Source organism: Callorhinus ursinus, unplaced genomic scaffold (genome assembly GCF_003265705.2).
Source record: "Callorhinus ursinus isolate GAN/ISIS: 27379988/994484 unplaced genomic scaffold, GSC_fseal_2.0 scaffold31, whole genome shotgun sequence".
Taxonomy (NCBI): domain Eukaryota; kingdom Metazoa; phylum Chordata; class Mammalia; order Carnivora; family Otariidae; genus Callorhinus; species Callorhinus ursinus.
Window position 1 is genome coordinate 16,732,036 of NW_027397093.1, and position 16,888 is coordinate 16,748,923.

General features: G+C 36.5%; 1 protein-coding gene across 6 annotated transcripts in view; it reads left to right on the top strand.

Annotated features, from left to right (window-relative positions):
• The window catches only part of HERC4 (HECT and RLD domain containing E3 ubiquitin protein ligase 4), a 130,104-nt gene that overhangs the window by 97,390 nt on the left and 15,826 nt on the right, over positions 1–16,888 (top strand). For 4 of the 6 annotated variants that reach the window (XM_073878926.1, XM_073878927.1, XM_073878928.1 and 1 more), the window contains 5 exons: positions 170–193; positions 2,598–2,696; positions 4,212–4,379; positions 4,555–4,698; positions 16,711–16,877. In XM_073878926.1, coding sequence (XP_073735027.1) covers positions 170–193; positions 2,598–2,696; positions 4,212–4,379; positions 4,555–4,698; positions 16,711–16,877 — 602 coding nt within the window. The remainder of the gene's footprint in view (positions 1–169; positions 194–2,597; positions 2,697–4,211; positions 4,380–4,554; positions 4,699–16,710; positions 16,878–16,888) is intronic. The other 2 variants (XM_025850288.2, XM_073878930.1) reach the window with 1 other exon arrangement.

Consider the following 16,888-nt stretch of genomic DNA (forward strand, 5'->3'; position numbering starts at 1 on the left):
GGTGCAAGTGCAAAGGGTAAGTTTTGTTGTAGGTGTATTTTGATCTACTTCATTAATTCAATATTCTGCTGTAGCAAAATATATGAAATGCTACTTTGAATAGGAATAGTTAAATTTGGACACTAACATTGCTCTTTCATTACTGTTACATTCTGCACTGCTGTCTTAGGATGTCAACCATGGATTAACTGAGGTAAGTTTGGTGTAATGCAGTCTCATGTCCAGAGTGAGATATACTCTGTTTTGTCTTAAGTGATAGGAGAGCAGGGACGCCTGGGTGGCTCAGTCAGTTAAGCGTTTGCCTTCAGCTCAGGTCATGATCCCAGGGTCCTGGGATCGAGTCCCGCATCAGGCTCCCTGCTCCGTGGGGAGCCTGCTTCTCCCTCTGCCTCTGACTCTCTCTCTCTCTCTCTCTCTGTCTCTCATGAATAAATAAATAAAATCTTTAAAAAAAAAAAGTGATAGAGCAAAAGGTTCCTGTTTTGTGTGACTTTTATTTTTTTAATAAGTATATAGGAATTGTCCTATATAACATTTCAGAGGAATTTTCTGAAGAAAAATAAAACTTCTGTTTTAGTTAACATTACACCTATATGATGCCCTTCAACAATATTTGTGTTAAAATAGTTTCTACCCTCCTAAAGTCTCACAGTATAAAATTAATATGTGTCTTTTGTAATGAGAAAAGCAGACTTTTAAAGTCTGACAAATGCTTACCCAGTAAGGTAAAAAATACTTTATATTAGAGAACTAAAATGATTTTCAGTTTTTAAACTAATAATTGATACTCAGAATGATCATAAAGTTAAATAAACTCATGGTCATCTTCCTCACTTTGTATAATACACTATCTTAACATATAAAGTTCTAGCACTTTAGTTTACATTATCAACAAACCTAAACCACCTTTTTTTTTAACACTTGGGATCATTATAGTACTTCTTTTATACTTCTGTTATAGACTTTAGGTTTTATTGTTTTGTTTTATTTTTTCCCAGCACTTGAACCAGTGAAACATTTAGAATTAACTTTGTATCATAGGCCTAGTATTGTTTGCGTCCTCATCTTCACACAGAAATAGTACATAAAATTATGAAATCATAGACTTTTGGAACCAGAAAGGACCTTAGAAATCATCTTGGTAGTTTTGAGTTTCAGAGTAGTGAAATCACTTTCTGCCATCAGTAGGTAGTGACACAAATACAGGATCAAGGTAAAAATTGTCATATGAAGAACAGTGAAGAATGATGATTTAAGGTTAATATAACTCAGCCTGCTGTCTTATATGTTGACAATAAAGAGTTGATAATCTCATCATATTCTATACTGTTTGGGCTCTATTGAATTATTTTGTTTTCGGTAAGAGAGACTTATTTAAAAGAAGGCATTTAGGTTGGAGAAGGGCTGGAAACCATATTCAGAATGGCTGGAAAAACTGGGAATGTTTACTGTAGAAGAGAGACAATTTAGAGAGAGCCTGGGGACTTGAAATATGTTAAACCGTATATGCTTTCCTGCAATGAAGACTGAAATACAAATGAAGTGATGCATAGTAATGTATAGAAATGTGAATTCAGACTTTAAATAAAGAGAACTTCCTAAGCACTTAAGAAGTGTGTTGTTTCATGATGTATTGTCTTCACAGAAACTTTACAGCAGGGGGCTCTGTTTCAGGGCTGACACAAAAACATTGCCTTGTTGGGTACCTGGTAGGAATCCTCCTCCAACTGCAAGAATCTGTGGCTGGAAATGCGTAGCTCTTTGTATTTTTCTGCATTGTTAAAATACTTAGCGATCAATCACTGTATTACTTGCTAGGATAAATGTAAAGTGATTAATGTGTGATAATGGTAATAATATTTCAGTTTTCTCAACTTCAAAGGTTGACAGAAAATAATACTGGTGGTGCTAATTTTGTAGGTTAAAATGAATGAAAGATTGTTGGACTTATTTGTTGGCACTCTAATGACATACAATAAATACCTGTTAAATGAATGAATAATCAGATTGCTTATTATTGGCCTCAGTTGCTAGAGTAGCCCTAAAATATAAGAACTGGGTAATGTATTTAACATAGGAGCCCCCAATTTTATTTTATTTTTATTTTTAAGAGGGAGGGAGGGAGGGGAGAGAGGAAAAGAGGCGGGGAGAGAGAAGAGAGTCTTAAGCAGGCTCCATGCCCAGCACGAAGCCCGATGTGGGGCTAGATCTCACAATCCTGAGATTGTGACCTGAGCTGAAATCAAGAGTTGGATGCTTAACTGACTGAACCACCCAGGTGCCCAGGAGCCCCCAGTTTTAGAATATATTTGCAGCCTAATTCACTGAATCTTGGAATTTACAATTGTATGGACTTTGAAGTATACAATTCCCTCCTACAATTGGGGTTATTGGGAATTGAGGTTATTCCAGTGCCTTACCTGATCATCAGTAAAAATTCCATATTTGGAAGTAAGCAATATGTTTTAGTTATAATTCCTGAACAGCAGATAAGTGAATAAACCAAGAATATGATCAGCTTTAAAAGAAATGACAGCACCTACAATAAAATATATCACAAGTCAATTTGTACTAATATGTTAATTTTTTATTTCTAGTTGGCAGATATCCCTGTTACAATCTGCACATATCCATTTGTATTTGATGCCCAAGCAAAAACTACTCTGTTACAGACAGATGCAGTGTTACAGATGCAGGTAAAATATAGTTTAATACAAAACTGATTTGAGAATGGTTTTTGAATTGTTTCTGTGAGGTTTTTTAAAAAGTAAATATTTGAATTTTGCCTATAATCAGTAATCCTTGGGAACATTCTGTACCTCAGTGGTCTGGCTTTTGCAAAGTACCTTTGGTACCTTATAAAGAAGACTGTTGCATTGGTTACATGTATATTCTTATGAGGGCTACTTATGTATATTTAAATGAAAATAGAATAGCCTTTAATAATTTTATATCTAAAAAAAGGTATGAGCCTTTTTGTTACAGAAATATGCAATTTTTGTAAACAGTTTTACTAGTTTCCTTGATAAACATTGGTTTGTTTCAAATCTTGCTTCATTATATATTCCATATTTATATACTTGGTAAAAAATGGAAGTAACTAGAGATGAGATGAAGTAAAGTAAGAGGAATTTGATCACTTGTTAGGGGGAGGATATGAAGTTTCCTTGAAGAAAGTTTTTAGTAATAAGGCATTTTCCTAAGATTAGTCATCTCCTGCTCCTCTCTCTTTTCTCCCCCAACCTGCTCTGTTTTATGTTGAACATTTTTTCATTTATAATGAGATTTTTTTAACTGATTTATGTTAAAAAAGAGCTTTGAGAGCTACAGTAGATTTGCTTTATCTTTTCAGCCTGTAAATTAAAAAGGTTTTGAGTTTTTAGCAGAGTATCAGATGGTAGAAGCTAAGGACTAAGAGAAAGATGGGAAGAAACCTTGAGCAGTTAATATTCTAAAAATGCTTTAAAAAAAATTATCCCCACCCCAATTTTGATAGTTATTTTCATTCCTTTAAAATAAATGCATTTAGTATTTTAAATGCCTCCAGATATTTAAAGCATAAATAGTAGGGGAATTTTAGAGGTGCTTATATCCATTTTCATCAACAGAAGAAATAAGTATTTTTATAGGGTTTATACTAATAGCTGGTGAACCAGTTTTTGGATAGTCATTGTTAAAACAATAATTGCCTCATGCTTTTAATATATAGTATATTCCATTTTAGAATAAGAACACAGGAAAAACCATACAAAAAAAACAAAGGTTTTAGATGGTGAAGGCCAAATGCTTGGTTTGTGAGCACATGTGGTGATCACTGTACTAGATGAATTTCTATACTACTACTTAGCCAGGCTGTTCCTTATTCTCATTAGAGGTTGTTTTAATGTTGTTTTCTTTTTCTTCTCACTCTTCATCCATGTTGTTTTTTGAGAAATAGCAGTGTTCAGATTTACCATATTATAGTTCCTTGCTTGTTTAATGGTATCATTAGATATACTTCAGTCTAAACATTCAAAAGGATACTCTTTATGCTGAGAATACAGTTTTATTAAGCTTATAACGGTATTAGGTGCTCTGTGAATTCAGTAGTATAGGTAGTATTATAGGAATTATAAATACAGGATTATAATCAATAGGTAGAAGTTAGCTTACCTAGTCACATTAGTTTCTTTATAGCATTGCTATGAAAATTTTAATCTTTTGTTTTCTAGATGGCTATTGACCAGGCCCACAGACAGAATGTCTCCTCTCTTTTTCTCCCAGTAATTGAATCTGTGAATCCCTGCTTAATTCTAGTGGTACGTAGAGAAAATATTGTAGGAGATGCAATGGAAGTCCTTAGGAAAACAAAGAATATAGACTACAAAAAGCCACTCAAGGTAATTTGACATTTTCTGTTATATATATTACAATATACGCTCAGCAATTAATAGTTTTTAATTGCTGAGCATTTATTGTTAATAAATTACATGTTATGGGCTCTTGGCTCTCTCTCGGCTCTCCAGAATATACTTCCATTTCTTTATGTTCAGTGTTTGCATTATACTATTGTAGGTTATATTTGTTGGAGAAGATGCTGTTGATGCAGGAGGAGTACGCAAAGAATTTTTCTTGCTCATCATGAGAGAATTGTTGGATCCTAAATATGGCATGTTTAGGTATTACGAAGATTCCAGGCTCATTTGGTTTTCTGATAAGGTGAGGTCCAACTGTCTAAATTATTTCTAATTTAGAGATAATTTAGAATAATCTAAGAATAATTTTAGAAATATACCTATGTATATATACCTACATGTGTCAAGTTGACTCAGTAAAGTTATTACTGGATTCCTAACATATTCAGAGATTTGCTTTATTACAGTTTGAAAAATTATAAACTTTTGGGGCGCCTGGGTGGCTCAGTTGGTTAAGTGTCTGCCTTCGTCTCAGGTCATGATCCCAGGGTCATGGGATCGAGCCCCACATCGGGCTCCTAGCTCAGCGAGGAGCCTGCTTCTCCCTCTGCCTCTCTCCCTGCTCATGCTTTCTCTCTCTGTATCTCTGTGTCTCAAATGAATAAATAAAATCTTTAAAAAAAAATTATAAACTTTTGGACTCAGAATCATCAGGACACCTTAATATTTCTCACACATTTCAAATTAGCAAAATAAATTAAAGGAACGGTCAGCCTGAGAATGATGGTGACCTTTCCTTCTGCTGATTTAGATTTGAGGATTAGACAATAATTACCAGATTAACTTTTCCTCTCGGAAGAATTAATTTATCATTAGCAATCATTGATTTCTCTACCTTATCATTTAAGGCAGAGGTAACTACTCAGCAAATTATAGTCCATAAGCTAAATTCTTTTCCACACATGTTGTTTTAAAGAAAGTCATGTCCACTCATTTACCTGTTCATGGCTACTTTCTAGCTACAACTGGAAGAGGCAGAGTTGAGTGGTTAAGACAAAGACCCTATGATCAACAAAGCCTAAAATATTTACCATTTGTCCCCTTACAGAAAAAGTTTGCTACCCTTGATTTAGAGACTATAAATGAAATGGGGATGGTTCAGTTACAGAACAAGTTGAAAGAAATTTGAATAGAATATTTATTATTTGTTCTAAAAACCTTGATGTGTGTTATTTATTCATTGTTTCAGGAGGCTTGCTGTCCTTTGTCATGTTAGCAGTCATTGATGATCAGTGCCGAGGCTCATTAATTTATTAGGTTGCAAAAACGGTGCTACTTTTAAATTTATATTTCATTTTATTGGCTTGGATACTTCTATATAGAGAAATTTCCCTACATCTACTATTTGGTTCCTTAGTAGTATAATTCATATGGGGAAGGATTCTCTTTCTTCAGTTGCCAGCTTTGCAAAAGAATGAATCTGTTCATTGGCGTCATACTTCAGTGGTGACAATTTGTTTTTTAGTTTTGTTTTCAAATATTATTATTTATTCATGGATTTAAGTATATTTGATGTTTTTAGTCCATTGTAGTTATTATCTTTATTGCTGCTCCCTTCTTTGTCTAGGGAGAGCTCTACAGGTTGGAGAGTTTGTTCTGTTTTGTTTTGTTTTTTAAGATTTTATTTATTTGAGAGAGAGCACAAGTGGGGGGAGGGGCAGAGGGAGAAGCAGACTTCCCACTGAGCAGGGAGCCCAATGGTGGGGCTCAATTCTAGGACCCTGGGATCATGACCTGAGCCAAAGGCAGACGCTTAACCAACTGAGCCACCCAGTCACCCCAGTAGGTGGACAATCTGACTGAATTACAGTCTCCTCCTTGGCTTGGTCTCTTAGGGTAGTTTGTTAATGGTGTGGCAGATGGAATTTGAGAGGGTACATAGGATGGAGGCCTGTCCTGCTAGGATCACAAAGAGTTCTGTGGGCCTTTATTCAGTTCTACAGAGAGGTAATGTTTTGAAACCAGGGGAAGGGCAGTCTTTTTTTTTAAAGATTTTATTTCATTTATGTGAGAGAGCACAAGAGGGGTTAGGGTCAGAGGGAGAAGCAGACGCCCCGCCGAGCAGGGAGCCCAGCGTGGGACTCGATTCAGGGTATCCAGGACCATGACCTGAGCCGAAGGCAGTCGCCCAACCAACTGAGCCACCCAGGCACCTGGGAGTGGTAGTTTTAACAAGCTTTATCATGGATCTCTGTGAGACCTTTCCAGTTATATCTTGATTTGGCCAATGGGAGCCCTGTTGAACTGGTTCCTCTTTTGTGTACTTTTGACATGTCCCCATTTTTCCTTAATTCTTTACATTTAATACAACAAATGTTCGAGACTCTTCTTGTGTTTATCCCAGCCCTGGCATTAGCCATTTCTCTTTAAAAGCCCTGACTTCTTCAGATGGAAATGGTATTTAGAAATTGTGTTCTGGATGCTAAGTGTACTCACTATTACCAGGGAGTCATTGCTTTCAGATTCTCGGCAGACAGAAAGAACTAGGAGCTATAACTATGTATACCTACACGTACACATCTTATGGTTTCCAGATACAAATCATACTGATACCTCTAATTCTTTTTTTAACAATTTTATTTATTTATTTGAGAGAGAACGCATGCACAAGTCGGGGGAGGGAGCAGGAGAAGCAGACCCCCTGCTGAGCAGGGAGCCTGATGCAGGGCTCAATCCCAGGACTTTTATTTATTTGAGAGATAGAGACAGAGAGAGAGAATGAGCAGGGGGAGGAGCAGAGGCAGAGGGAGAAGCAGACTCCCTGCTCAGCAGGGAGCCTGATGTGGGACTTGATTCTGGAACTCCAGGATAATGACCTGAGCCGAAGGCACCCAAGATTGTTTTGATTATTAGGGGTCTCTTGCAATTTTGTATGAATTTTATGGTTAGCTTGTCCATTTCTTCAAAAAAGGCCATTAAGGATTTGATGGAGAAGGTGTTGAATAAACGTTTTGTTCTTTTTGATGCTGTCATAAATTGAACTTTTTCAGAAATTTTATTTTTGGTTTGTTCATTGCTAGGGCACAGAAATACAGCTGCTTTTTGTATGTTGATCTTGTATCATGCAATTTTGCTGAATTCATTTATCAGCTCTAATAGGTGGTTTTGTGGATTCTTTAGGATTTTCTTTATATGAGATTATGGCATCCACAAATGAAATAGATTTAATTTTACTTCTTTCCCTCCAATTTAAATACCTTTATTTCTTTTTCTTGCCTAATTGCCCTGGCTAGAACTTCAAAACACTGTCAAATACAAGTGGTAAGAGTGGACATGCTTTTCTCATTCCTGATCTGAGTTGGATGTTAGCTGTGGATTTTTCATAAATTCCTTTTATCATGTTAAGGAAGTTCTCTTCCATGTCTAGTTTGTTGAGTATATTTATCATGAAAGAAGAGTGGGATTTTCTCAGATGCTTTTTCTGCTTCAAGATGATCATGTGCTTTCTTTCCTTCATTCCATTAATGTGTTGTATTACATTGGTGCATTTTCTTATGTCAAGCCACCTTGTATTCTTTTTTTTAATTAATTTTTTTTTTAAGATCTTATCTATTTGACAGAGCATAGGCAGGGGGAGCAGCAGGCAGAGGGAGAGGGAAAAGCAGGCTTCCCGCCGAGCAGGGCTGAAGGCAGCCGCTTAACCGACTGAGCCACCCAGGCACCCCACCACCTTGTATTCTTAAGATAAAGCCCACTTGGTCATGGTGTATAATCCATTTAGTTGACCTGTATTCTGTTGATGATTTTTCCATCCTTATTTGTTAAGGATACTGGCCTATAGTTTTCTTTTTGGTGTTTGTGATGTCTTTGTCTGTCTTTGGTGTCATGTTAGTTTGACCTCACAGATGAGTTAGAAAATGTTCCCTCATCTTCCATTTCTTGAAAAAGGAACAATTGGTGTTACTTATTCTTTAAATGTTTGGTAGAATCTGATCCTAGGCTTTTCTTTGTTGGAAGGGTTTTTTTGTTTTATTTTGTAAGATTTTATTTATTTGAAAGACAGTGAAAGGGAGCATGTGCGCAGGGGGAGGGGTAGAAGGAGAGGAGAGGGAGTCCTAAGCTGACTCCCCACTGAGCGTGGAGACTCACATGGGGCTCAGTCCCCCAACCCTGAGATGGTGACCTGAGCCAAAACCAAGAGTTGGACGTTTAATCAGCTGAGCTACCCAGGTGCCCTTTTGGAAGGTTTTTTATTTTGAGGGATTTTTAAAAGATTTTATTTATTTGAGAGGGAGCATGAGCCGGGGGAGGAGCAGAGGGACCCCAAGATCATGACCCAAGCCAAAGGCAGACATTAACTGACTGAGCCACCTAGGCACCCCTGGAAGTTTTTTAATGAGTGATTCAGTTTCTTCTTATAGGTTGTTTCTTAGGGGTTTGTTTGTTTGTTTGTCTTTAGATTTTCTAATTCTTCTGGTGTCAGTTTTGGTAGTTTGTATGTTTCTAGGAATTTATCCATTTCATCTAGATTATCTGTTTTGTTGTCATACAGTTGTTCATGGTATTCTGTTACAATCCTTTTTATTTCTGTAAGAATGATAGTAATGTCCCCACTTTCAGTCCTGATTTTAGTAATGTGAGTCTTTTTTTTTTCTTGGTCATTCTAGCTAAAGGTTTGTCAGTTTTGTTGATCTTTTAAAAGAATCAACTTTTGGTTTTGTTGCTTCTATGTATTGTTTTTCTATTCTATATTTTATTTATCTCCACTTTAATCTTCATTGATAATCTCCCACTACTAGCATTGGATTTAGTTTGCTTTTCATTTGGTAGTTCCTTAGGATATAAAGTTTGGTTACTGATTTGAGATATTTTTTCTTTTTTAATATATATGTTTATAACTATAAATTTATGAATACTGATTTCACTGTATCATATAAGTTTTTATATTGTGATACCTTCTTTGACCCATTGGTTGTTTAGGAGTGTGTTAATTTTCACATCTTTGAATTCTCCATATTTCCTTTTGTTTTTTTTAAGAATTTATTTTTAAGTAAGCTCTACACCCTACGTGAGGCTCAAACCCACAACCCCAAGATCAAGAATTGCACACTCCACCAAATGAGCTAGCCAGGCGCCCTGTCTCCATATTTCTTCTGTTGTTGATTTCTAGTTTTATTCCATTGTGGTCTGAAAATATATTTTTAATGATTTTAGTCTTTTTAAATTTATTGAGACTTATTTTTTGACCTACATATGGTCTCTCCTGGAAAATGTTCCACGTGCACTTGAGAACATGTATTCTGTTGTGGAATGGAATGTTCTGTAGCTGTCTGTTAGGTCTGGTTGTTTTATAGTATTTTTCAAGTTCTCTATTTCCTTAATTGATCTTCTGTCTGACTGTTATATCTGTTATTGAAAGTGGGATATTGAAGCTTCCAACTATTATTTTAGAACTGTAACTCTCCCTTCAGTTGTGTCAGTTTTTACTTCATATATTTTAAAGCTGTATTGTTAGGTATGTAGATGTTTGTAAATGTTACATATCTTCTTGATGAATTGATGCTTTTTGATTTAAAGTCTTTTTCATCTCATAGTAGTATAGCCACTCAGCTCTTTTGGCTATTATTTACATAGTATATCATTTTTTCAAACTTTCACTTTCAATCTAGAGTCTTTGGATTTAGAGTGAGGTTTATAGGCATATGCAGATCTTCCTAGACTTACAGTGGGGTTATGTTCCAGTAAACCCATTGTAAGTTGGAAATTTTATAGGTCAACATGCATTGAATACACCTAACCTATTGGACATTATAGCTTAGCCTAGCTTAAACATGCTCAGAACAGGGGCACCTGGTTAAGTGTCTGCCTTCAGCTCAGGTCATGGTCCCAGGGTCCTGGGATTGAGCCCCGCATTGGGCTCCCTGCTCCGTGGGGAGTCTGCTTCTCCCTCTGCCTCTGCCCCTCCCCCTAACTTATGCTGTAGCTCTCTCTCAAATAAATAAAATCTTTAAAAAAAAAATGCTCAAAACACTTAATATTAGCCTACTGTTGGGCAAAATCATCTAACACTAAGCCTATTTTATAACCAAGTGTTGAATATCACACTTAATTTTTACTGAAAGTGAAAAATAAAATGGTTGTGTGAGCACAGGGATTATAAGTGTGTTGTTTGTTTACCCTCAAGATTGCCCGGCTGACTGTTGTGCTCAGCATCACAGGAGTATCTTACTGCATGTTGCTAGCCCAGGGAAAGAGCAACATTTAAAATTTGAAGTATGATTTCTACTGGTATAGTTATCACTTTTGCACCACTGTAAAATCAGAAAATCATGTCAAAGATAAGTTAGGGGTCGGCTGTCATTGAATAATGGTTTGTTTTTTAAAAAATCCTTCCTGCTAGTCTTTGCCTTTTGATTACAGAATTTAATTCATTGACATTTCAAGCTGGGTTTTTTAAAAGATTTTATTTATTTGAGAGAGATAGTGAGAGTGAAAGAGAGAGAGATCTGTTATTTCCTTAGTTCTTGCTCTGAGGGTTACAATTAACACCTTCTATTTACAACAATCTAGTTTGAATTTATATCAACTCCAATAGTATACAGAAACTCTGCTCCTAGAACAGCTCTGTTCCTTTATTATTCTCACACCTTACAGCTTTATACATTGTGTGACCATTAATGTAGATTTATAATTATTTTATACATTTGAGTTTTGAACCATATAGAGAAAATTACAAATCAAAAATACAGTAATTTTAACTTTTATATTTACCTGTATAGCTACCTTTAGCAGAGTTCTTTATTTCTTTGTATGACTTGGAGTTACTGTGTATAGCATCCTTTCCTTTCAGCTGATGGACTTTTAGCATTTCTTTTTTTTTTGGTATTTTTAAAAATTTTTTATTGTTAATCACCATACATTACATCATTAGTTTTTGATGTAGTGTTCCATGATTCATTGTTTGTGCATAACACCCACTGCTCCGTGCAGAACGTGCCCTCCCCAATACCCATCACCAGGCTAACCCATCCTCCCACCCCTCTCCCCTCTAGAACCCTCAGTTTGTTTTTCAGAGTCCATCGTCTCTCATGGTTCATCTCCCCCTCCGATTTCCCCCCCTTCATTCTTCCCCTCCTGCTATCGTCTTCTTTTTGGACTTTAGCATTTCTTTAAGGAAGGTCTGATAGCAACAAACTCTCTGTTTTTCTTTATCTGAGATGTAAAATTCTTGATTGGCAGTTTTTTCTTTCAGCCCTTTAAATATGTCATTCCACTGCCTTTTGGCATGCATGGTTTTGAATTAGAAATCAACTGTTAGTCTCATTGAGGAGCCCATCTATGTGATGAGTTGCTTCTCTTTTGCTGCTTTCAATACTTTTTATAATTAACTTTCAATGCTTAGATTAAAATGTGTGTGAATGTGGATCTCAGGCTTGTCGTAGTTGGAGTTTGTTGAGCTGCTTGGGTGTTAGATTTATGTCTTTTATCAAATTTAGAAAATTTTCAACCATTTCTTCAGACATTTTTTCTGTCTCATTTCCTCTCCTTGTGGCACTCTGCTACTTGTATGATGGTACACTTGATGGTATGCCACAGGTCTCATAGGCTCTCATATTTCTTCATTCTTTTTTCTTGCTGTTGTCCCACAAAGCGGATAATCTCAGCTGATTTATTTTCAAGTTTGTGGATTCTTTTTTCTGCCTGCTCAAATCTCTTATACCCCTCTAGTGAGTTTTTTATTTCAGTTACTACTGTACTTTCCAGCTCCAGAAACAAGCTTCTGCTTCTTTTCCATAATTTCTATCTCTTTATTGATATTCTCTATTTGATGAGACATTATTATTCTTTTCTCTCCCCCCACTCCCCTGCCCCCATGGTTTCCTTTAGCTATTTGAGCGTATTTAAAACAGTTGATTTAGGGGCGCCTGGGTGGTTCAGTCAGTTAAGTGTCTCCCTTCAGCTCAGGTCATGATCTCAGGGTCCTGGGATCGAGCCCCACATCAGGGTTCCCTGATCATTGGGGAGCCTGCTTCTCCCTCTCCCTCTGCAGCTCCCCCTGCTTGTGCTCTCTCCTTCTCTCTCAAATAAATAAATAAAATCTTTTAAAAAATAAATAAGTAAAATGAAACAGTTAATTTAAGTCTTCATCTAGAAAAACCAATGTCTGGGATTTCTCAACAATTTATAGGATTTCTTTTTCTCCTGTGAATGGGCCATATTTCTTTTTTTTTTGCATGCCTAATAAATTTTTGTTGAATACTGGGTACTTTTTTTGTTGTTTGACATTTTTTGTCCCCCACCCCGTACCAATTATTCCTCCAGGTTTCTTTTATTTCTTTTATCTTTTTCTTCTGATCCTTGACTTTTATTCACATTTAAGAATGTGACACTAAAAAGCTACTTAGTTTGGGCCAACACATTTTTTTTCTTTTTTTTGCCCAAGTAGGCTCCATGTCCAGTGTGGAACCCAACACAGTGCTTGAACTCAGAACCCTGAGATCAAGAGTCAGACACTTAACTGACTGAGCCACCCATGTGCCCCTGGGCATACACATTTATGATTTAAAGTCCTTATTCATAGAGTGATTAGGTATGGGCATTTCAAGGGGGAACCCTCAAATGTCAACGTATATAGTTTTTCACTCTTTGGGTTTTTTTTACTCTTTGACTGCCAGTGTTTTAGTAGTGTTCTGAACACTGGAAAGGGAAGCTAGGATTCTCATTGTTAACTATATACACCTTCATTTGATCGTCTTGTTTTTTTGTGTTTATTTTACGTTTTAAGTTTTTAATTGAAGTATAATTGACCTTCAGTATTACATTAGTTTCAGGTATATAACATTAGTGATTTAGCATGTATATACAGTACTCAGTGCACACCGTGATAAGTGTAGTTACCATCTGTCATTGTACAGAATTATTAAAATATTATTGACTATATTCCATATGCTGCAGTTTATATCCCTGTGACTTATTTTATAACTGGAGGTTTGTACTCTTAATCCCCTTGAACACTTTGATCCCTTTGTGTTTTTTTTGTTTGTTTTCTTTGTTTTTAAGATTTTATTTATTTATTTGACAGAGACACAGCGAGAGAGGGAACACAAGCAGGGGGAGTAGGAGAGGGAGAAGCAGGCTTCCCACGGAGCAGGGAGCCCAATGCAGGGCTTGATCCCAGGACCCCGGGATCATGACCTGAGCCGAAGGCAGACGCTTAACGACTGAGCCACGCAGGCGCCCCTCCAGTGGTCAAATTAATCTTTTTCCTCTGCGATGTCCTATACTGCATTTAAGTTTAGAAAGTCCTTCTTAAATAGGGCAGATTGAATAATGTGTTAATCTGTCTTCCTCCTGAAATCCCTCTAAATGAGAATAAAGGAATAAAAATGATAATAAACCCACAAGAAAAAAAAGCTATAGGGGATCATTTTAATATCACTAAAGAGATGTTAATATTTTAAAATATGAAAAGTAGACAGATGGCTGGTACCTGATTCAGTAAAGCAGAAGAAACTGAAACAGTAGCTTGTTAAGAGAAAAGCCAATGAGAAACAGGCTAATTTGTATTTCAGGCTGAGGAACCAGAAGTACCAAAAAATACCTTTAAAGTCTAGTAGCTAAGCTAGCTCAGCTGGTAAGACATTAAGACTCCGAAAGTCAGAGGTACTCAAGTAGAATTGAAAATAGGATGAGTGGTAAAAAGTCCCTTGCTTTTCTGGAAAGGATGAGCCAAAGTGGCTCTGGATTCTCAAGCAGGTGATATATTAAAACAAATGGATTGGGGTGCCTGGGTGGCTCAGTCGTTAAGTGTCTGCCTTCGGCTCAGGTCATGATCCCAGGGTCCTGGGATGGATCCCCGCATTGGGCTCCCTGCTCCGTGGGAAGACTGCTTCGCCCTCTCCCGCTCCCCCTGCTTGTGTTCCCTCTCTCGTGTGTCTCTCTCTGTCAAATAAATAAAAATTTAAAAAAATTAAAAAAAATTTTGACCACTGGGAAAAAATGTGACATTTATGCATGACAAAAGCAAGATTATTAAAAAGCATATAGTAGACTCGGATATATGTAACAAATATGACATAGGATAATATTAATTCCTGGTATATGAAGAATTCAAATATAAATATATAAGCAAACACTAGCAGCAGCAGCTCTCTCTGCCCACGGGTCCTGTCCCCATGATTTAATAAAATCATCTTTTTGCACCAAAGAAAGAAAACACTGGCCCCTGAAAGGTAAATGGGCCAAGAATACAAAGAGGCATTTCACAAATACACACAAATCCCTAATTTTCAGTATCACTAATAGACAAAAATACATACTAAAACAAGTTTTCTTGTCTTATTTGCGGGGGGAGAGGGATGGAGGGGAGGAGAGAGAGAATCTTAAGCAGGCTCCCCACCCAGCATGGAGCCCGGTGCGGGGCTCAGTATCACGACCCTGAGATCATGACCTGAACTGAAATCAAGAGTCAGATGCTTAACTGACTGAGCCACCCAGGTGCCCCAAGTTTTCATTTTTTAACTCAGATAGAAATGTGTGTTTGTGTATATTACAGATGAAAATATGGAAAGATAGACATTTTCCTAGATTGCAGATGTCAGGGTAAATTGGAATAGGTGTGAACAAAAGCAGTTTCGGGATATGCTTAACTGTCATTTGACTTCGAAATTCTTCTTACAAAGCAAAATTTCTCCTAAGCAAATATTCCAAACTATGGACAAAAATATATGTAGAAATGATGGGGCGCCTGGGTGGCTTAGTTAGTTAAGCATCCGACTCTTGGTTATGGCTCAGGTCATGATCTCAGGATTGTGAGATCCAGCCCCACTTGGGGGTCCGTGCTCAGTGCTGAGTCTGCTTGTGATTCTCTCCCTCTCCCTCTGCCCCTCCCCCCACCCTGCTCACACATGCACCCACTTGTGCACGCTCACTCTCTCTAAAAAAATCTTAAAATATATATATATATATATATATATATATATGCAGAAATGATACCGTCTTACTTATTTTGAATATTACTAGCTAGTTGGAATAACCAAAATTTATTGTGCCTTTACCATGTGCTGCAGGAACTGGGCTAAAAGTATTTTACATACATTAATCCCATTTCATCCTCAGAACAACCTTATGAGATAAATACTGTTTTTATCTTTGAAAATACAGAGGCTAGATACTGAAAGAACTAGGTCTGGAGCCCCAAATCTGATAAAAAATGTTTTTCTTTTAACTGTCATGCTCACTGAATTTTCTGTGACCATATATTGCTTCTTTAAAGACGGGGAAATAAGCATTGTTTTCAGTGATTTAATAATCTAAATGTCCAATGTAAAATAGCTAATTTAGCACACCTTTGTACTTTTATAAGAGTGATATGCAACTATTAAAAATCATGTTCTCTGAGGCTGCTGGGTGACTCGAGTGTCCAACTCTTGATCTTACTCAGGTCTTGATCTCAGGGTCATGAGTTCAAGCCTCACATTGGGCTCCATGCTGGCTGTGGAGCCTACTTTAAAAAATAAGAAAATAAAATTACATAAATAAAAATGTTCTAGAAGAATATTTAATGATATAAGAAAATACTTGTGATTAGACAAAAGAGAAAACCTTAACTATGTTTTTAAATTATTTTTTTGAACTTATAGTGGTTGCAAATATATAAAAATATTTTTTAAATCCTTGTTTCTGAGTGATTGGATTACAGGCATTGATTCATTTTCTTTATGCTTTTTGTTTTCCAAATTTTGAATGTGTACAATTATTTTAAATCAGATTAAATGTTCTAATAGTCATTTCACGTATTAACTTAATGCTTAGTGATGTGGAAATGCTTATATTTCCTGGGAAAAAAGCCAATTGTGAAGTTATACATCTAGTCTGATCTTAGCTAGGTCTTTATTTTGTTTTAGAAAATATATTGGATGGAAATGTGCAGAAATACTAATAGTGATACTATCCCAGGGAGATGTGATTAAGAATGAGCTTTTTCAAGGCACCTGGGTGGCTCAGTTGTTAAGTGTCTGCCTTCAGCTCAGGTCATGATCCCAGGGTCCTGGGATCGAGTCCCACATCGGGCTCCCTGCTCGGCGAGAAGCCTGCTTCTCCCTCTCCCACTCCCCCTGCTTGTGTTCCCTCTCTCGCTGTGTCTCTCTCTGTCAAATAAATAAAATCTTAAAAAAAAAAGAGAGAATGAGCTTTTTCATTACTTATTTCTATATCTTCAAAATTTTTTACTACAAGTATGTGTTTTTGTCATCAGAAAAATTTATTATTTTAAAACTTGTAGAAGATGTCTTTACTTTTTTTTCTGTTATTTTAGACATTTGAAGACAGTGATTTATTCCATTTGATTGGTGTTATCTGTGGATTAGCAATTTATAATTTTACTATTGTGGACCTCCATTTTCCTTTGGCTTTGTATAAAAAACTGCTAAAAAAGAAGCCATCCTTGGATGATTTGAAGGAACTAGTACCTGATGTTGGAAGGTTAGTAACAA